Genomic DNA, 22548 nt, shown 5'->3' on the forward strand with positions numbered 1-22548 from the left:
ATTGGCTGGTAGGAAGAAACCATGCATATTCAGAAGATGCTTCTGACCAGGCCTATTCTGAAATTGTATGTACCTTTTGGTCTAGTCAATGAAGCCAATCAGCATACGGTCATATTCTGGCTGGCAAGTCTGAAACTTTTAAGTAAAAAGTTTGGGACACTTTGTTTTCTTCCATAATCCAAAGTCTAAGAAAATTCATACAAAAACAGCCGGTGCATGGGGCATGGCTACAGGACAGATTCCGGAAGATCAATGGTTGAAGCAATTATCTTGATTTCATTGAAGAATGTTACAGTTTACATGCCAAGTAATAGGGCAAGATGCATTCCTCTAAAAAGTAGTACAGTGAGACTTAACAATCTTCCCCGAGATAATAATGAAAAAAAAAGAAAGAACTAAGCAATGAACAAGATATGAACCTCCAGTGGAGGCAGTGAACCAAAGCTGTACATGGGGCCCTATCTAGGTTTTCTATTTTAACTTCTCTGTGAGTGTTACAACAACATCACCAAACATTTTCTCGATATCGAGATTTCTCGCTGCTGACGACCACCTTGTATCTTCCCAAGTGTTGTCACTTTTAACAAGTATATAGGAGGAACCTGCATCCATGGAAGGATTTCAAGGAGATGAGCATCCATTTTTTTTAACGGGAGATGAGCATCCATTAAAAGGTATCATCCATGCAAATTAACAGCTATCACCATTTTACCTGCAATGTAAATCATAGGCGCATGTAACCTTCTCTGTGGCCTTTGAAGGGTTTCAGGTGCCTCTTGTTCTGAGAGCTACTTCTGGTAAGCTCACGCCGGGTTCGCCATGCAGACACTTGAGAATACAAGGAAGGGAACAAGAAGCAAAGCAGCAGGAGCAGCAAGATCACGGCGCATATCAGCATCACGTTGACGAAGCCATCCCGGTTCGCAGGGTTCTTGTTCTGCTCGGTCCATGGCACACCACCAACATTCATCCCGAAAACTGCGTAGAATAGTGGCAGAAGGATATATCCAGGTGACCAACAATTACAACAGCCTCTGAACAGGAAATGGCCTGATGATGGGGAAGTGCACTATGATGAGCAAAAAGAAGAACTTACCTCCGGTGACAATGGAGAGAGGGAGGAACACTATGGAGAGGAATGAAAGATAGTACAAGCTCTTGTTGATCTGCTCGGATTGCCAGCTGTCGAGGCTGGCCTGGAGTGTTGTCACTCTGTTTGTTATGAATCCAAGGTTTTCCTTGAGCCTCCTAAGGCGTCCGATCAGATCTTCGAGAGCAGCAATATCCCCACTCGCGAACCAACTCTTGCTCGCACATCTTTCCTTCACACGGGGGAAAACTTGTTCCCCGTGTGAAACCACCTAGGCCAAAAACATAATTAGCATCGATTCCATGACTTTTCTCAGCACAGCAAGTCAAGCACATCTTATTAATCTTGAGTCAAATGGACAATCAGTGACATACATTAATCAAATTACAAAGCACTCAAATAGTCCCCACTATATTTCTCGCAAAAAATTGAGAGAGAAGTCGTAGAATACCTGAAGTAGGCGCTGCAAATCAAGGTGCATTTTGGGGAATCTCCTACCATCCAACAGAAGTTTCCTCATGAAATGACCACCTGCAAGAAAGATCCACAGCCAGATCATCAATACTCTCAAAGCCTTGGACTAGACAGAGTGAAATAAGATCTGTGAAGTGCTAGGTGAATACATTTATATCAATTGATATACCCCTAAATTTGCAAAGTTCTGATTGTTCGTCTGACAGACACAGAACTATTACTAGACATAAGTCAAATAAAAGTCAGATGATTGTTATCATGCTACACACAAAATTGAGCACCAGTTTGTCAACTAGCAAAGAAAATGTTCATATTTCCTCCCATTGACATTAACCTATCTAGAACCTCATATATCGATGAACACAACCGGCTAAGTTGCTTGTGAATGGCACAGAAAAGATCCTGTACAGCAATACTGATCATGTTTAATAAACACAATCTGGAAGCACTAAATTGCCACCATAGCAATGCCATTACAGAAAATACGGTTACTGCTAGGTGCTAGCATGACATTCATAATCTACATTCCACCATGCATAAGTTAAACCAATTTGCTTTTAAGCTTCCCCTCTTATTTGTGATTCCAACATTAGTTCACCTCAACCAGTCAAGGAACCCATCTAGTCTGGATATAAAATGACCAGTTAAGAATCAACTCAATATCTTCGCAAAAAAAAGAAGAATCAGCTCAATCACAAATGTGGAATCTAAACTTCGTTGCAAATCAAACAATCTGAAATTAATCCAAGAACAGCCCCAAACTCCTTCCGGGATTCGCCGTTCCAATGCAAATTGACAATCACACCATATCTGAATACCAACCCCCACATCCTTTCCATCGAATTAAACGTGCAGTTCAGCAAACATTAATTCCATAATGACTCAATGATTGATGCAACCCCACTGAGTTCAGGCAACAAGAACATGACCTTTTGTCATCACCAACCCCCTGGGACATTGCCTTCCAACCAAATTAAACTTCTAGTTCAATCAACATTCCATATATTCCATGATGATTAATGCAACCCACCGAGTAAATGCAACAAGAACACGACTATTTCGTCATCACACCAACCACAAAGGCGTAAACATCAAGCTAGGCACTACTCCTACCAAAGATCACCAGAAAAAGGTAAGAAGAAAAACGCATCCAGATTAAGAAGGCAAACTAGTCAATAAATTAATCTAGCCAGAAGTAGTCTATGGTTTATTCCTATGAGATTGCCATGCAATGAAGCAACCCACCACCATGGCTCTCCAATCTCCATTTACCAGTCAACAAGAGGTAATTAATCTAGGAGTAATTTTGACATTACCTTTGTCGAGGTGGAGCTCGATGCTGTCGATCTCCATCTCGAGCCGGGTGACGATGTCGTGGACGTGGTCGACGTGGGTGCCGAGCACGTGGACGAGGAGGTTGGACACGGTGCGGGGGACCGGGTTGTCGGTGTGCGCGCCGTCGGCGTGGTTCATGGCCAGCAGCGACTCCAGCAGCCTTTCGTCGATCACCACGCCTCCTTCCACGGCGCGGCCCCCGCCGCCGTCTCCGCCGGAGGGGCCGGCCACCCCGAGCGGCACCTCGGACAGCAGCGACGACCGGCTGGTCCCGAACGCCAGCCGCGGAACGGGCCCCACGGAGACCGTCACCACGGAGCTCGCCGTGACCCGCGCCGCCAGCCGGATCGCGAACGCGCTCCCCACCGGGCCCGGGGCGCTCACCCGGAGCACGAGCGCGCCGCCGCCGCCGCTGGAGTCGGATTCGGCGCCGGAGCCGCCGGAGCAGTGTGGCCCCGTGCCGACGAGGGTTAGGATCTCCTGGAGCGTGAGCGGGGGGCAGAGGAGCTCGATCAGGGCCTGCGCGTGGTGGAGCGGCTTCGCGGCCGCCCCGCCCGCGCCGCTCCCCGGGACCAGCCGCGGGAGCTCCACGTGGTGCCACGTGAACCTCGTCTTCTCCGGCTCCGGCGAGGGCGAGAGGTCCCAGGGCGCGTCCAGGTACCGGCCCTGGCCGTCGAACGCGAGCGCGTGCCGCGGCACGGCGCCGGAAGGGAGCGGCTTCCCGACCACGGGGCACGTCTTCGACGGCCGCGACGCGCACAGCAGGCTTCGTCCCTCCGACTCCTCGCGCTCGCCGGTCGCCATTGCCATCGGCATTCGCGTGCCCAGCAGCGAGAATGCGGGTGGCTCGGAGAGGGGACTATACCTTAATTTTCGTATGCGAAAGAGGGATCTGGTTGTAATTTTCCTAACGAACGGCGAGTAGAACCGGAGAAGGCAGGGTTGTTGCTGTAAAACAACCACGGCCGTCCGCGGGGGTTGTTAAGCTTAATCTGGGAGGTTAGTTAGCGGATAATATAATATTATTAATTAATATATTTTTGCAATATAAAATAAGTTTATTTAGGTAGGATTTATTTTCCATGGCTTAATTAACCATCCTGGTAATCTTGGCGTGAGTTTGACTATTTCTGGAATCTCATCTCTCACTATCTGATCTGCAGGTGTATTAGTACTCCCTCCGTCCGGAAACAAGTGACTTAGATTTGTACTGCAAATCCACGTCATTTATTTTGGAACGGAGGAAGTGTTAGTATTGAAAAGTACCCCCTCCGATCCTAAATTGTTGTCGAAATATTACATGTATCTAGACGTTTTTTAAGAATAGATATGTCCATATTTCGGCAAATTTGAGTAAATAATTTAGGACGAGAGGAATACTTAGTACTATTACTCATACATTTCCTTCAAATTTCTCTTGTTTCAAAATTTGGTCAGATCCTATGTTTCCAACCGGTGAAGGCGAAGAATATGTCTGCAAATTGCAGCTGGTGAAGGCAAAGGAAAAACTGTGCACAGCTCTGCCGCCAGGAAGGTTCAGAGTTCAGACTGCAGAGCCCCCTTAATTAATTGGATTGGGTTTGACCTGGATTTTGTCATCACAGAAGCAAGTTGTTGATTAACAACTAGAACAATGCCAATTGATTATTACTTTGTTAGTATTCTTGGAGTTGGAGGCATAAAGATTAAAGGATGCACGTGAGTTCCATGCCAGATACATAAAGAGATCAGGGATTCATGGTGTGGTTGGTTGCACTTGCACTATTTCTGACTGAAGATTCTACATCTTTGGGGAAGTACAAAAGTTTCAGCTCATGTTCATGTTTAGGTGGTCTTGCCGGGGCCGTCTTTTCTAGGGCTTGGGCCTCATTTGTTCCTCGACCCGGCCCGTTCAAATCCTGACCCAAAGCCCTCAAACCCTGGAAGATGAAATGTGGGGTACTTTTTTTTTGCACTCAAGGTATTTTAAGAACAAAGTGTGGACTGTGGAGTACTATCAATCGAATCCTCTGATTTTTTTTTAAATACAACTTTGATTTTGGAGTTTTCTGAGCCATGGACCCGGCTGGGCTTTGAATGGGCCAATCTTTGTATGCTTGGACCTTAGACTTCGACCAACCCCTGGCCTGATCAGTAGGGTTTATACTGCTCTTCCAAAAATGAGAGCAGGATTTATACTTGCAAAACCTGATTAATTTGCTGCAAAGGCAAGCACATCTTTTCTTATGTGAACAGTCAAAAGGAAGCAAGCAATATCCATTATTCCCTTATGGATATGTCAACATCTTTTTGCTGCACAGTAGTTCCAGGTTTTGCAACTACAGAATTACTCATCAAGAATCAGAGAGCCCAAGTGCAAAGCTGACTCAGCACGTCCAGATGATCAGTAACCCAAACAGAAAAAGGAATTTCCAAAAAGGATAACAGAAAAAAGGGGAAAAGGATAGGAAGAGAATAAAACTTCCTGGGTATAATGCTTTTTGCATTCCCTTTTTGTTCAGAGCACATCATAGGCTAGCTAGGTAGAACATAGCCAGCATATTTACATTTCAGAAAAAGAAAACACAAACATATGGCACATTTTCCAGAGATCCTTTTTTTTTTCAGTTTCTTCTCTCCTGACCACTTTTCCTACTGTTTCTCTTGTTTATATCAAGCTTCAAAACACACTTGATTTTAACATTGGTCTGGGGAAGACGACGACGACGCTGACAAATTGACAATGATACAGATTGACCCAGGGCAGGCATGCATCCTTAACCAGACCCTTGGGGGTAATACCAAGAATCTCTTCTTGGTCATCTTTTCCATGAGGTGACACCAACAGCCACATTGCTCACCTGGATGATCATATCATCACACAGACAGAAACAGTAAATCACACAGATATTTGCTTAATAATAATAATCTGTGGTGAAAAGGAGAAAATATTAGCTAGAGATAGGTCTAACTATTTACCAGCTTTCCCTTGTCATTCATTGTCCTGGGGTTCTCCACCAGCACTGTCTGAGGCCGGGCATCCTGCAAGTAGCAAGAACAAAGTTTCAGTTAGCGAATAAAGCCGGAGACAGCACCATCATCATCTCCATCGTCGAACATTTGACATCAGGCAATAAGATTCCAACTAATGAAGCAGCAGCAAGTAATTTCAAGCTGATAGCACACAAATTAATAATGGTCTAGAGACTTAGTTTGAATGGTAGCTAAGCTACATAATCATCCATCTTCTCAGGTAGCTTGCCCATTTCAGAACAGAACAGATTCTGTATGGAGGCCATGGAGCAACCTGAACCTACCATACAAAGTGGCGATCTTTTCAAAGAAATTCTTGATGCAACATCAGAGGGTGATCACTAGCTCAATGGTCCCTTGTATACATGCGTTGGATGGACCACAAAAATATCTGGATCTTTTTGTCCTATATATAGATATATATGCGCAATGAAGACCGTGCCATTGTACTATAAAATTAACATGAAGTTTTTTAGACACGATCAACAACTTCGACCGTTGCTTTTGATACCAATATGTTGGCAAGAAAATTCTTTACCATTATCGATAACCTTTTGATATACAATAGTCAAACTAAGTTAGAGAAGTTTTGATCGAACGCTTTTTCGGAAAATCATCTATGTTGGAACAGAGAATTAATATATGGTAAGATTTCGTGAGAGGATTGAAGGGAGGTGAGCTTACAGGAGGAGCAGAGGAGCCTTGGCCTCTGACGCAGTTGTCGTGCTGGCAAGTGGCGCATCGCACGGTGACGGCCCCCGGTGGGTACATGAGCGTCGTCCGGCACCGGCCACATGTCAGGTGGGCGATCTGGCTCGCTGCAAATCGGAACACATGGATGTTAGTTGAATGTAACAAGGGTGATTAGTTGCGTGCATCGATCGATACACAGGCAGGAGGCGGTGGTCAATGCAATTTGCAAGTGCTGACCTGATCTAGTGGAGTTGACCACCCTGCACCGGGAGCAGCGTATGTTGGCGGCACCCCGGGTGTAGTAGAGGAGCGTGAGGCAGCCGCTGCAGATCATCTCCGACATGGCCGCCGTGTTGTCCGGTTGGTCGTTGATGGAGGAGGTGCACCTAGGCATATACACCTGCAGATGAATCGATGACACATATATTCATCAGTTATTGATCAGTTGCAGTAGTGCTCACACATCAGAATGCAAATTACTGCTAGGATCATTCATAGTAATACTGTTGTACAAACATCTCGGCAATAATTAACCATGATGATGCAAAACAAGGCAAAGGAACAAGAAAGAAAAAATCTTTTCAACATCCAAAAAGGAAACCCCAAGCATGCATGCAGCTAGATTGCAATGCAAGTCTTTTCCTGGTAGCTAGCTGAACCCCGAAAGGGATCAAATGGCTATCCATCCATTGAAGAACCCCAAGAGATGAGCAATACTACGTACCAAAAGCAAAGAACGACTTGCTGATCTGATCACCAAAGGCAAGCTAATTAAGCTAGCTAGCAGTATGAGTGATGAGGGAGGGAATTAGCTAAGAAGGTGGTGTGTAGCGAAGGAGATGAAGGAGAGGAAGATATATATAGAAGGGGATGAGCTGGGGAGGTGATCCACGGTGGCAAGGGACGTTCTCCGGGGCCTGGATTTTTGGGCTCCATCAGCTACTGGGATGGTTGCATGAATTGAAGGGATTCCCTGGGAATAAATTCTCTTGGAATCCGGAGAAACCCCCGGGCCGGCCGGGTCGGCAATGAATGGATGGATGCCTTTCGGATATGGCCGAATTGCTAGCTAGCCCAGCCTCAGGCTCTCTCAAGTCTCAATTCCATCCTTCGAGAGGGAGGAAGAGAAAAAAGAGATTGCTTTGGTTCGTTTCTCGATCGAATCTCGCCCCTTTCTCAATCCTACGCGACGCGCCAATAATTCATTCGTTCCCGGCCGGATTTCTTTTGCATTACTTAGTCATCAGTTTGATTCGATTCTTTGTTGTGGCGACTGAGTTTTTGCTTAGTTAGTTAAGTCCGGTTTTGGGTCGAGTTGGAGGTTTGAGTTCCGCTACATTGGACACGCCAAAACCAGCAACTGCTGCTGCTCCTGTTCAGTCTTCAGTTTAGTTTTTTTTTAGTAGCGACACCAGGGGTCAAGCACTCCACGGCCTGATCCTTGTGGAGACCCTAGCCATGACTTTGAAGTAGGATGGCCCTCGCCGATATGTAAGGAGCCTCTGCTACACGCTCACCAAAATAGGGACACAAATTCTTGCGTACGACACTCCAATTTTTGTTAGGCACCAGTTTCCACCAGGTTTGTGCTTTGCTTCTTTGGCTGTCTGCAGCAGGGGCCGATCCAGAAAAAACTTAAGAGAGGGGAAATGTGCAGACTAAGGGCATTTCCATGGGTTGAGTCGGGACATCCCAGAACTAAAGCCAACTCTAATCAATTAAGGTCCTCCTAAATTCCATGGAAACATCACGAACATTGGTTTCATGTAAAAATGTATCGACAGGACGATCTTATGCCAGTCAGCCAACTCTGATCAATTAAGGTCCTCCTAAATTCCACATTCAAAGGGATTGACCCCGACATGCATCTACGAAACCATGGCTACTTATTACTGACCAAATTAAAAAGTCCAAGAGAAGCTGAGAAACAAAATACTACAAGTCACTTATTTCCGGACGAGGGAGTAGCAAAACTATTGCCTCAATCACCCTGATCGTCCTGTGGAAAACCGGAAAAGAAAGAAACTATCAAATTTTCAAAATAAGCTGAGAACCAAATTAGATGCCATGTATCTATTATGAAGGAAGAAGCTGCTGCTTGGAACCAGGCTGGTGCAGGGCTTGGCGATCTTAATTCTGGACCAGATGATGTTTCTTGATCTATCTCGCATGTACTTTCTCCATTCCTAAATTCTTGTCGTTGTTTTAGTTCAAATTTGTACTAAACAATGACAAGAATTTGGAAACAGAGGGAGTAGTTTTTAGTGTTAATGTGTTTTCACCCACCCCTCCTGTTGCTAGTGTTGTTCCGTATTTCTAACATTTTCCCAGGCCGCTCCACGCGTGACCCTGTATGACAATAAATGGATCACTGCATCCATTTCGTAAAAAAAGTTCCGAAACGTAATAAGGGATCTGCCCTGAGCCAGCTATCCAAAAACAAGCGCTTAGTTGCAAAAAAAACCCCGAAGCGTTTCATAATTTTGGACTTGAAAAGATCCAAACGGATGAGAGAATCTCTAGCTTTCATAGGTCCCTTTATTGAAGTCAGTCACTTCAATCTTGGCCAGAGAAAGAGGCGTCTGTCCTAAATATTTTTTTTTGAGTAGGATATGCTAGCAAATAGTTTGAAAAGACATTTAAAACGGAGGCATTTGTTTTTTGGTTCATGAACAATTCACATCTCAAAATCACCTCTTTAAAATAGTTTGAAAAGACATTTAAAATGCCTTTGTTTTTAAAATATGCAGAGAGCCGATTCATGAACAATTCATCTCAAAATTAATGGCACTAGTCATAAGTCTCACATTTCTAAGCTTTAAGTAGTTGTTGGCTCTCACTACTTCAGAAAACCCCTCCAGTGACGGTCAAGAAATGGGGTTGGTGATGGTGATCACACCCGCCACCAACTCTGCGTCACTGGAGGTTTTCGCACCGGTGGCGGGTAAAATACCCGCCACCAAAGACTTACAAACCGTCACTGTAAATTCCTCCAGCACCACCCGAAAAGTGCGTGGAGTACATCAGTGGCGGGCAAACTACCCGCCCCTGAACATTTCCAGTGGCGGTCTTTGGCCACTGCCATTGGAAAAGGTTCCAGTGGCGGTGGTGTATAACCGCCACTGGTACTGTTTTTTCCTCAAAAAAAATGAATTATTTATAAAAATAAATATTCCTGTAGCACAGAAATAGCAGTAATACAGCACATAGCAGGAATACAGCAGCACAGAAACAGAATAGTAGCAAATATATTACAAAGTTTCACACGAGTTAAACATTCAAGTCACATGCATGTATACAAAGTGTTTGAAAGAATTAGCCACAAATAGAAGTGTTCCACACAATTTAACCACTTTTGGCGACAATCCCGCCGCTGTAATAATCCCCGCTCGATTTGAGGACCTCCTTGTTGAGAATTTCGCTGATGTCCTTCTGGATCTCGTACACGAGAATTTCTGAGTTATGCCCTAACTCGGCGTTGGCTAGAAACCAATTCCTCACTTCTTTGAAGGTCTTCTTTCCCTTCGACCGGAAATCGTTGATGAACTGCTGGATAGTGCGCGCGCACTAGTAACCACAGTAGACGGATTCTTCAGGTTGTTGCTCGCAGGGGAACTTAAAAGTGTGCCTGAGGGGAGTGTCACGATTGCGGCTAAAGCTAGGCATCCCGTACCATTTCACCGCGTCACGGTAGGCTGTGTCGATGACATATTTGATCGGCTCAAAGTCGCGTTGTGGTTCATTCTCCTTGCGTCATAGTGGATCAAAATATGTGACCCCTCCAAGATTGAGGCAGATGGCGATTGTCACCCAATGGTCGCTGTTTCACAAAAAGACACACATTGTATTAGCCAAATAATATAACAAGCAAGTCTTCCGACGGAAAAAGATGTATGTATTCACGCGAATTGAAAACAATTTACTGTAGATGGTACAATATCAATACAAAACGGCGGTCTTTGTGCTTCAACATGAATTGAGTGAGGTATTCAATGGCCAACCTTCTACTTTCGGCCAACAATGGTTCTGGACCAAGCAAAGTGGCGTTGAAGAGAAGGGGGTCGGCGATGGCCATCCCATATTGCTTCATCCTATAGGCCTCCCTCGTGTAGTGTACACACCACAGTATTAATATGGTGTTGTCGAGGCACTTGCGGTTGAAAAGGTGAAACAAGTCGAGGAAGTCAATGCCGAAGGTAACGTCGTTTTCCCTCTGGATTTCTCCCGTATTGGAGTCGAAGAAGCCATAATGCTTTGACATTCGAACCCTAATTTCCAAATTTGTTAGGTCTGCGCCTAATGATGCCACATTCATGTATTTTTCATGGAGCTCCTGCATCTCCCGTGACAGGCGATACAGGTCATCCCGGGACACCATCGGTTGTCCGGGGTGGAACAAGAGAATCGCCTGTCCACGAAATAAGACCCATCAGGCAATCTATCTCCAACACGGGGGTGGGTGGACATCTTCAGAATGTCTAGTCGCTCTTCCCAAATCCCTTCTATCTGCGGCGCGGTCTTTTGTTGTCTTCCCGTAGAAGATGACTCTTTCCCCTCCTTGGAGGAGCCCTTGCTTGCCTTGCCGCCTGTCCCCCTCTTGTTTTTCCTGCGTCTCAGGAAATCAGAATTTTCCGGTTTATGGGGGACCTGCATCCCAAATGGGGCACTTGGATGGGGCTCCAACGGGGCCGATTGTGCTGCGGCTCTCCGAGGGACGGGTCTTGGTGCGGATGGCTTCGGGGCTTCGGGTTTGGGCAGCGACGGAGGATTTTGGCCTGCATTGTCATCGCTGCACTCCACCGCATGTGAGAAGTCTCGTTCTGCGGACTCATAGTCCAAAGGACTGGGTGAGGCGCCAAGCAGCGACGGAGACGTCAGGTGCCGGGCGGGTGGAGACGGACCGAGACGGGGCGACGGAGATGGAGACGGAGAAGGCTCCGTAGTGAGGACCACCAACCTCTTAGGCCAGATGAGGTAGGAGTTGACACAATCCTTTAGGGTCGTCGCCTCTTCGTGCGGAGGATAAGGGACCGGTTCGTCCTCGAAGCCCTTGAGCACGGAGTCCACCTGCACCCTGACCATGTCATCTCGCAGGGTCACGTGGTGCACCACGGCCGTACGCGGCATCAGCAACCCGTGCGCCCCCAGAGGATTCCCCACCGTCGGCATGTGTAGCCAGCATTTGACGCTCTTCTACGCATGACAAACATGGCAACATCATTAATAGATTGGAGCATGATAGTGGTATTTCACTATTTTTCGTAGCACGGGAAGACGCTTACCGTGAGGTTCTCGTCGGGTGGCCCAAGCGGGTCAAGCTGGCACTCGGTGCCGAAGCATGAGGTGCTCCTATTCCCCAGCGGGGACGGATCCGGTGTGGGTGGGGTTGGTTGGATGGGCGCCGGCGGGAAAACACCGTGATCAATGAAGTTGACGACGTCACGCTGGTCCCTTGCATGCCGCATGAGCTTCCTGAGCTCCTCCCTCGCAAACACCCGGATCTTCTCATCTAATTCCTCTGAGCTCTGTTCTTTGCTGGACGCCCTTCTGCGTTTCTTGGAACCTTGCTCTTTCGCCATCTGCCTGCGAAAGGGCCCGGAACCGACACCTCACATATGGCCCCCATGCTCATTTGGTTGCAGAGCGTAGCTGATGGCATCATCCCACTGTTGGTTGATAGACGAGTGGAAGCCGTCCGACTCCCACTCTGCCATTGCACCTTGTATACAAAAAACAACATGCTCAGTGTTAATCTTATATGTGAGTATAAGAAGCCCAACCAATAAAAGAAATGTCAGGACGAGTGCAGCCTCTTGCTTCTCTGACATAGGCTCCAGGCCCGCCCACTGATTTGCGGTCATGGACGACCGCAGGCATTTGCTGGAGCGCTCACTGCGAAGCAAAGTTGGGACCCTCGGCTGTATACCGGCTTGGTCCTCCTTCGCCCACACCTTCTCCTTCCCGAGGCGTCCACGACTGCCGAGGCGGTGGTCGAATGGCCTTTTCTCACGAAGCTCCTTGTACCATTTTTGGCTGGCCTTGAATTCATCTGACTTGACCCACACCTTGAACATCTCCCAGTCCTCCTCCGAGAACCCCTTCCAGTGCTTTTTAACCACTATCTTCCAGTCTTTGCCGATGAGCTTCCTGCAGTTATATTGCTACGTGCTCTGGCCCTTCCTCATGACTTGGTGCATCCGTCACTCCAACCGTCTCCTAATCTCATCATTGGCAGGCACGAACCGCTTCCATGCTGCCTCGTAACAGTCCTGCTTCACAGCTTCCGGGATGGCGCTCCATCTTTGATAGATCCGAGCGCGTACCCGTACGATGACGTTGCATGTGTTCGAGAATCTTTCTGCAGCCTCCAACGGTTCCTCCGGGTAGCTTTCTTTATTGAGCTTGGTGACGACCCACGACTCCGACGGCACCTTGTTCGCCCCCCGCTTGTACTTCGACTGAGTAGTCGCCGTAGCCTGAGACGTCGCACGTTAGCTGCTCCTTCAAGGAGCAGCTTCTCCTCGGCTCCTTCAAGGAACAGCTACTCCTCGGCTCCTTCTTCGCCATGCTCGAAGTCATCGCTCATGGCAATTTCCGAACCCGAGGAAGATGCCCCCGCTTCTTCTTCGACTTCTCCCTCCACAACCGATGGCTGCTCAGGCACCTCTTCAACGCGAGCCTGAGGTTCCTATCCAACACTTATAAAAGTAATTTAAAAAAACGAAAAAATTCGGCATGACCTATGCTGTAAAACAAGAAAATTTCGGCATGACTATTGCTGTAAAACAACAAATGAGTCTACCCGAATTTTATACCTGCATAAAAAAAATTCCCACCCACATATACCCCCTCGGCACAATGGCCGGACCCTTCTCAACAACCCGACACGATGGCCGGGCCCACATTCCTCATATCAACCGAGACGATGGTCGGGATCACATGCATGTATCAATCTTTGCACCAAGAGCAGCAATAACGAACATAAATAGCAACCACATGGCAAATGTGGTTAGCAATTAAAAATGCAATAAAAAAACGAACATAAACAGCAAGATTTAAACCCTAAATAGCTAGAACTAAACATTAAAAAGGCTAAGTAACTAGAACTAAACATAAACAGCCAGATTTAAATCCTAAATAGTTAGAACTAAACATTAAAAATCCAAAGTAACTAGAACTAAACATAAACAGCAAGATTTAAACCCTAAATAGCTAGAACTAAACATTAAAATGCCTAATTAACTTCAAAATTCAAAAATGATAAACCCTAACACTAGGCAGCAATCTAATTGGACCCTAATTCAACCTAATTTAACCCTAGTTGAACCTAATGTGACCCTAATTCAACTAATTTAGGTCTAATTCAACCTAATTTATTTAACATCAAGGGAGAGAGAGGCCATACCGTCGCCGGAGTTGGGGCGGCCGGTGGAGGCGGCGGCGCCGAGGAGGCCCGGCCGCGCCCCTGGCGATGCGGCCGGGCGGCGGCAAGGCGGGGCCTTCGGGGCGAGGGGCTTCCCGCTCCTCGTCGTCCGTTGCGACCCCCCGCTCGGGTCCTGCGAAGACATGGCGGCGGCTAGGGTTAGGGTTTGGGAGGCGAGGAGAAGGGTGGCGGCGAGGGAGGCGCGAGGGAGGGGAGGGGAGGCGAGGGAGAAGGGCGGCGGCAGCGGCGCGAGATTTGGGCAGCGCTTCGCCCTCAGGGAGCTTGAGGAAGCGCTGCTAGTCGAGAAGACGTGCGCTTTGGATACGAAAATTTTCCCCAAGTCCCGCTCTGTAATATATATAGGGAACATCACCAATGGCGGGTATTTCGTAGATACCCGCCACTAGTGATCCCTCCTAGGGTTACTGGTACAGGTGACCACCGGTGGCGGGGATTTCCGGATACCCGCCATTGGTGACCCACCAGTGGCGGGTATATGAAAACCCCATCACTGGTAATTGGAACAACAGTGAGGGTTCACCACATTCCTGTTCCACGCACCAGTGGCGGTGATGTTGTATATACCCGCCACTGGTTAATATTTTGGTTCTAGTATTATATTCTTGTTATATTCTGTGTCTCTCTGAAAATTATAACACCTGCACTTTCAAGTGTATAATAATTATTTCTTGTCTCACTAAAGATTTCAATGTTAAATACATTGCTGAAAATGAAATATTTATGCTTTTATAGTATTTACTGTGGTTAAAAATTGTTATAAATTACAAAATTGCTCAGAATGGTCTGATATTTGGCATGGAGGCTTCTCACACAACAATATGCCTTTATATGAAGGTTGGTGTCAAAATTCCAAATGAAGCCCATAAGAATACCATATTAGGATCATCTAGGTAGATATCTGTGATACTTTCTAAGCCAACATCCAAATTGTAACATTATAACAACTTCGAGCTTGATTTTTTCCATGTGGCTTCATTAGAATGAGAGGTGTTCCCATGCCAAGTTTCAGCTCATTTTGATGAAAATTGAATTTTATGGAATTAAATTAGCAACAAAGCCACACATAATCACAGAAATTTGTATGAAATACTAAGAATTAATGTCTAAAACTTGTATTGGGAACAAACAATATTATTATACACCCAAAAGTACAACTGCTATATATTTTGGGAACGTAGAGAATATAATAAGATTATAATAGTGCATTCTGAAATCATTACTAGTGGCGGGTTTCATACAAATCACCGCCACCGGTGAGTTGGACAAGATTTGGGAAATCCCTAAGTCCTGTAGCACTCACCAGTGGCGGGTTTCAGGAAAATCACTGTCACTGGTGCCCGCTTCCGGTGGCGGGTTTCCCTGTAATCACCCCCCCGGTACCCCTTCCAGTGGCGGGTTTCAGGGAAATCACCGCGAATGGTGGCTTTCTGCGGGCTGCCGCGCGAGGCGAGGTGGGAGTTTAGTCCAACCTCGCTAGTTTACAAGCGATTCGATCAGCATATAAGGCATTTCTCTCTTCTCCCATCAGCTTCCGAATATTCCACTCCCTGTCTCCTGTGCTCCTCGTCTGGCTTGTGGGCCCGGTACCTGTACTGTTCTTTGTGGGCTCGGATTACAGCCCCGTGGGCCCGGGTTTGCGTTGGCCTAATAGGTAGTAGGCTGCTCCCGGGTTCGCCTGGCTAGGCCCGAACCCGAAACGCTCAGTTGACCCGAGCGGGTTTAAAAACTTTTTTTTTCTCCTTTATAATGAAAATAACATGTAATAAGATTTAAAAAAAAATCCATATCTCTTAATTGTTTCCGAAATCGAAACAAGCAAATAAAATATGCATTCACACTAGAAAAATATTTCGAACAAATTTACGGCATTTGTTTTCAAATTTGAACAAGTTAAAATTCGAACCTCGTTAGAATTCAAATTACATTGAAAATCATCAACGAGCATAATTGATCAAAATTACACAAATAGTGAACTATTGGACAATCTTGTCTTTTTCTTTGTTGTCTTCTCTTTCCTCTTATACGTTTGGATCTCATCGTGGCTGATTCTGGCGTAGGCCTTGTCTTGTGTGGGTAATTTTGACTTCTTTCTTGTCTGGATCGTTTGTCTTGCCACCTCTTCTTCTTGCCTGGTCGTGGGATCGGGAAACCTTCATAGTCTTGTTGTGAAGTTACTCCGTCGACCCCAATAATGCTTCTTTTACCTCTCCTCACGACTACGCGGTTTTTCACTATCGGGTCTTCTATGAAGAAGACTTGTTTGCATTTGAAAGCAAACTGCCATGGTTCAAGCAGTGCCGAGATTCTTTTGACGTTCACCTGATGACGGGGAATCTCTTTTGGCAGAATCATTGTTGTGAACCTATGATCTTCATGCCTGACATCGCGTGTCCATCTGATGCGAAACATGGCATGGTGGTGAAGGTGTAGTCAAGCTCCCAGATCTCTTTGACCACGCCGTAGTACGCTTCAGTCTGGCCTTCGCTGTCGACCAAACGTTGGGAGAAAGAACATCTCACATTCGCACAATATATGTATCATTGCATCCCTCAGTTGCAGGCAACGGTCCACCGTGATGGACTTCTGGCTGATCGTGTCGAAAAAGTCACAGAGCTTCATGACCGTCTCTCTCACCCATGGCTCCATGTAGCCTCTTATTGCAACCGGAAGTAGTTGCGTGAGAATCACGTGGCAGTCATGAGACTTCATGCCAACCAGCTTGTGGCTCTTCATGTCAACGAGTTTATTGATGCTGGATGAGTAGTTCGATGGAACTTTGATGCCATGGAGACACTCGCACATTCTATGCAGCTCGGCTTTGCTCAGACTGTAACATGCAGGTTTGCATCGCGTATATATCGTGCGTTCACCATCCTTGTTTTCCTGGGGCGCCTCTTCCTCTATCGGCCACAGCTTCTCCCTTATCCCCATCCAGTGCAGGTCCTTCCGTGTCTTTGGTCCATCTTTTGACTTGTCCGCGTGGTGCATCATCAAGCCCAACAGGCTGTCGCACATGTTCTTCTCGACATCCGTGACGTCTATGGTGTGACGGCTCTGTAAGAACCTCCAGTAAGGCAGGTCCCAGAACACGGACCTCCTCTTGTACGTAAGGCCGCCATCTGGACCGGCAGCTGACTGTGCTTTCCCGGCCACGACTTCGAGGTCCCTGACAATTTCGTATACTTCGTGTCCAATCAATTCCCTCGGTTTGTGCCGGCTCTCTGCCCTCCCGTTGAAGTTTTTCTTATCATCCCTCCACGGGTCCTTCATCTCCAGCCACTTACGGTGTCCCATGTACACAATCTTTTTTGATTCTGGCAGGAACAACCCTTCTGTCTCGTCCCCGCACTTTGTGCACGCTTTGTACCCATGTGATGACTGGCACGATGAGTTCCCGTTCGCCAGGTAGTCATGCACACATGTCACGAGAGCTTCGGGCTCGCACAGTACTTATATATAAGAAGGTCACCAGCGGCGGGTGTAAGGATAAACCACCACTGGTGACTTCCAGCGGCGGGCGGAAAAATAAACCGCCACTGGAGGACTCAGCAGTGGCGGGTTAAAGGAGGCCCGCCACTGTTTCTCTCCCACCAGTTTCCCCTCTTTAGGGTGCATTTGGTTCTGCTTTGCTTTTCGAGAAAACTGCTTTGCTTTTTCTGCTGTGGAAAAGCTGCTTTGCTTTTCATGCTGTGAAAAAGCAGGAAGCGTGTTTGGTTAGGACAACTGCTTTTGCTTTTGTAATTATGTGAAGACTGTTTATATGCGAATTGATCGTAAATTTATGATCTTTGCATTGATTGTGACGACGAAGAAAAAATTAATTTTGATTATAATATTGTTTACATAAGAAATAAAGACCTTCGTTCTATAGTATAACACAAAATATATATGGTTCACGGATAATGTATGCCATGGACATAGCTAAACTACCTCGCTCTCGCAGCAAACAAAGCATTGGCGATCCTATCACGAATGATGTTCATCGTAACCACGCCAGGTCCCTCGGGAACGACATATCCGTCCTCTCCCTCTGGACCGTCATCCCCTTGTGTCGTTCCAACCTCAGCCCCTTCAGGCATGTACTCTTCATCTGCATCACAGCTATCGAATTCCACATCGGGCAACTTGCTATCACGAATGAAATTGTGCAAGGCAATGCAAGCTAGAATGATCCTCGTTTGTGCTCGAGGCTTGAAACTTGGCATAGATTTTAATATACGCCACTTTTGCTTAAGAACCGCAAATGAACGCTCAATGACATTGCGAAGGGATGAGTGCAAGAAGTTGAATATCTCATCCCTCCCTTGAAGTACACGGCCACGAGGAAGACGGAACTCCGGTAGATGGTATGTACTCCCCTTGATCGGTGCAAGGTATCCAGTTCGGTTAGGATAACCAGAATCCACAAGGTAGTACTTGTCTACAAGTAAACAACAAGTTAGCTTTAAAAAATGAAGAAAAAGAATATCATCAAGAATAAGTTTGTACCTTTGGGAGGGACGGGAAAACAAGGAAAATTTGCCAATGCATGATTGAGGACCCTTGTATCATGTACAGATCCGGGCCAACCATCAACCCCAAAGATAAACCTCATGTCGAAGTCACACATCGCTAGCACATTCTGAGATGTATATCCATGTCGACATGTGTAGTTCACCGTTTCATCGGTTGGGACAATAACAGGGATATGTGTTCCATCAATAGCGCCAATAGCTCCCCTGAAATGAGGCCAAAAACGTTCTTCTCTGACCTTATCATGTTCGACACTGAAAGTAGGATCTCTCGGCTTGATGTTGTGTTTCGATAACTTGCACAGACATCTCAATACTTCCTTGAACTTTGTGTGAACTGTCCACAGCAACCATGTAAAACGGTTTTCAACTTGTGCAAATGATTGCGGGCCTCCAACAATCCATAAGAACATAGCTAATGACTCAATTGATGAGACATGGCTAGTGGACCTCAAACCATAGGACTGTTTCATGTTCTCCCATTTGTTCTTAAATTGTGTCTTGGTTAGTTTCTTTCCCGTTTTTGCAGCAAATTATCCTCAAGGTTCTTCCAACCTTTGTTGTTCAAATAGGTAGTAGGCCTATTTCCAGCAAGTACCTCCTCCTTGCAAATATCAACAAAATGTTTGACATTTGCCTCATCCCAAACTGCCTTCTCACCCATACTTCAATAAAAAAGTTTGGAACAAACATTACTTCAGTGACAATGCAACAATCTATACCAGCACAATTCCATAATTGTAATAAACGGTACATTATTGTAACAATCCATACATTATTGTACTGCAGACATCGGCGTGAGGATTTGGAGGAGGATGCACAGGGGGATTTGGAGGGGATTGGTGTGAGGATTTGGAGGGGATGAGGAGGCATACCTGAGGAGAGGAAGCGCCGGTGGGGAGTAGGGGCGGGCCGCCGTCGGTGTCTGCAGGTTGGAGGGGAACGGGGTGAGGAAGCGCAGGGGGATTTGGAGAGGAAGCGCCGGTCGGAGGCATACTTGAGGAGAGGAAGCAGGCGTGGGGCGTCGGGGCAGGGCGGCCTGGGACGGTGGTCGGGCAAGGAAGGCCGTCGGGCGCGCCGCCGGTGGGTAAGGAGGCGGGCGGGGACGAGCGTCGGGGCAGGGCGCCGGAGAGGAAGCGGGCGTCGGGCGGCGGGGCAGGGCGGCCTGGGACGGCCGTCGGGGCGCCGCCAGCGGGTAAGGAGGCGGGCAGGGACGAGTGTCGGGGCGTGCCGCCGCCGGTAGGGTTCGCCTTGCTCGATGCGAGAGAAGAACGGCCCGTGGAGTCCTTCTGTTTCGGTCGGGGCATGGAAATAACACGCGAATCGTTTTCACTTATTGGTGGCAAGGTGGGTAATTAACCTGAAGTTGGCAAAGTAAAGCAACCAAAAGTACCTCTGGATCTACTTTGAGAATTGTACTACGAAAAGCAAATTCCTTTTTTGCTTTTTGCTGTGGAAAAGAGCCCTTTGGTTAGCTTTTTTTGCTTTTTGAAAGCAAAAGCTGAAAAGCACTGTAACCAAACACACCCTTAGTCCCACCTCGCTAGTTTACATGAGTTCCGACCAGCATAAAAAGGATTCTGCCGCCCCACTTACCGGTGGTTACTACTCAGTGCTCAGTGCGTTCCCCGTTCCGGTTGAGTACTAAACGAATGATCGGACGGTGCTTAAGGGGTTCAGGGAAGGTCACTGAGACTGAGTAGTACCACCATGTATCGGGTGGTCTACCAGTGGCGGTTTTTTTTACAGCCGCCACTGATGGTTATTAGGGTTTCCATGGCCATTTCCAGTGGCGGTGACTTGTTTCGGGACAATATCACCGCCACTGGTGGCGCTCGTGGATGCCTCGAGAGGTCTCCAGTGGTGGTGTGTTTTTTGGTCTGTTTTAACCGCCACTGAAGGGGATCACGGATGGGGTTTTATTTAGTAGTGTCTCTATTCTTCAACTGCGTTGAAACTAACTAGTATCATTAATTTTGAGACGGATAATGTAGATTAATTGAACAATGTTAGGCCATGACTTTATAGAAAAAATATCGTAATTTCAATTAATTATCTACTGGAATCTAGGCGAAAAGAGACGATCGGTCGATTTGCACAAATAATGGCAGCATTTTGGCACGCAAAAGCAAGGGACGGACACACGCTGAATGCTGATTGGAGATTCTTGATGGAGATCGGTGATAATATATATGCATCTGTAGTGCTGGCATGGTGCAAGGGAATTGTATATATGCGGCCACGTGAGCCTTTTTATCCCTTTTCCCGGCCGGGCCGTTTGCCACGTCGGCTTCGCCCAATGTCAAAGGACACGTGGATGGCTGCCGTTGCATTTGATCTGAAAGAAAAAGGAGATGCAGCAGAGAAGGCCATGCTGATGGATGCTGCACGACCAGCAGCATCCACATCGTCCATCAATCAATCAATCATGGGCCTGGTGCATCTTGGCAAAGGTGGGGAAAAAAACGCAAAGTCAAAATTGAACAGGACATCCGTCGTGGTTCAAATGGGACCCCTGGTTGTTCTTTGTTTTGCCCCGGTATAGGTTTAGAAAAACATTACAGACACAAATGCTCAGAAACACGCACATGTGCACACATACTCATATGAGCATCTTCGATAGAATTAGCCGGCCAACGGAGATATTAAGAGATTGATGAAATTACCACGAGTGTCTCGCTGTTGACGGGTACACCACCTACCATTGAGAATAGCGCCGGTTAAATGTGAGCATACATGTCAAGTCTATGACTTGAATCTGGGTGGGCTGGTTTCACCACAAGAAACCAAATCACTTGAGTTACGCTCGGTTCACTGCCCCGGTATTGTTTTTCTAGATTTGTCCACATTTATGTTTTTGTAACATTTTTTTCTTAACAAACTCGAAACCTCTTGTTTTGATATCATATACTGAAGTGTATGTATCTAGCCGGTTCAGAAAGCTCGAGCTGACGGACAAATGTGGACAATATATTCCAATCACTGCTAGTTTGCTATAGAATCAATTATCTGTAGTCGGTCACTCTTGAGTCTTGGCTGACCAATAGTTGGCCATCAGAAGTAGAGTACATCTCTGGCGGGCGAAAACTTACCTGTTGGTGTTGACTGTTGAGTAGCCGACCGAAGACCTATAGAGGGGAATTCAATGGAAATTTACAGTTATCACCTAGGAAATAAAAAGGCACATCGAATCTAACATGCAGGTGAATATATATGCGTGGAGTATATGTGTCGTTAACTCTTAACTGACCAAAATATTCACATAAAAAAAGTGTAGATACGATGCGAATTGCAGGGTAGTAGGACCAAGTTGTACACATTATTATGGTTCATATAATTCCTGGAGTTGATTTGACCTAGACAAAAAAGAGGAATGTACACCACGTAGCAATTCTTATCTCCAATGTTATCTGGCTACCTACTTACACCATTCATTCATTCATTCCCCAACATTCGAGAGCATTCATGCATGTATATGTGTACACATGATGCATGCATCTGAATATGTACTTATACATATATAGCTAGTTCCTAGATGCGCTGCCTACATGCATGTGCATCGATCATGCATGCTACGTACGTAGGAAGCCAGCTAGCACCAAAAATTCTGTTTTTTCATGGCTACCAAGAATTAATTCAGATATGATGATTTTTTTTCTTCAAATTTAGACATATATATTCCCTTTTTTATTCCCAAGGTTGTTTCAGAAACAAGAACATAAAAAATTGTAGAATTACACCACGGGAGAAAAGAATACACACATATATATTAGATTTGACGCCTCATTAAGATAGATAATTTCTTGGGTGCTACGCGATAATTTATTGGATAGCGAGGCGGTTATGGTGACTTAATCAACCTTCAAACTCTGCGTGGCTTGGGTCTTGAGTAGATCGACCCTGCATGCGCGTATTTTTGTTCTGAAAAAAGAGTACACATATATACACAATTATTTATAACAAGTATATACTTAATCTACAATTAATCC

The 22548-nt window shown here is 46.3% G+C and overlaps 2 protein-coding genes and 1 long non-coding RNA gene across 3 annotated transcripts; 1 reads left to right on the forward strand and 2 right to left on the reverse strand.

Annotated features, from left to right (window-relative positions):
• Window positions 1-249: 249 nt before the first annotated feature.
• On the reverse strand, window positions 250-3854 carry LOC100834111. Its single transcript, XM_003571302.4, has 5 exons — window positions 2881-3854; window positions 1542-1621; window positions 1097-1361; window positions 713-978; window positions 250-602 (listed from the first exon to the last, which is right to left on the reverse strand). Exons 1-4 carry the CDS (start codon window positions 3713-3715, stop codon window positions 725-727), a joined length of 1434 nt encoding a protein of 477 aa, XP_003571350.2. The 5' UTR covers window positions 3716-3854; the 3' UTR covers window positions 250-602; window positions 713-724.
• LOC112271728 lies at window positions 2734-4947 on the forward strand. Its single transcript, XR_002965026.1, has 2 exons — window positions 2734-2849; window positions 4337-4947. It is a non-coding gene; the product is annotated as an uncharacterized LOC112271728 (long non-coding RNA).
• Window positions 4948-5345: 398 nt separating this feature from the next.
• On the reverse strand, window positions 5346-7490 carry LOC100824714 (protein LOL4). The gene is made up of 5 exons (XM_003573293.4): window positions 7329-7490; window positions 6842-7004; window positions 6596-6729; window positions 5858-5920; window positions 5346-5739 (listed from the first exon to the last, which is right to left on the reverse strand). The coding sequence occupies exons 2-5, from the start codon at window positions 6996-6998 to the stop codon at window positions 5698-5700; spliced, it is 396 nt and encodes a 131-aa protein (XP_003573341.1). The 5' UTR covers window positions 6999-7004; window positions 7329-7490; the 3' UTR covers window positions 5346-5697.
• Between the last annotated feature and the right edge of the window lie 15058 nt (window positions 7491-22548).

Source organism: Brachypodium distachyon, chromosome 3 (assembly GCF_000005505.3).
Source record: "Brachypodium distachyon strain Bd21 chromosome 3, Brachypodium_distachyon_v3.0, whole genome shotgun sequence".
Taxonomy (NCBI): Eukaryota; Viridiplantae; Streptophyta; class Magnoliopsida; order Poales; family Poaceae; genus Brachypodium; species Brachypodium distachyon.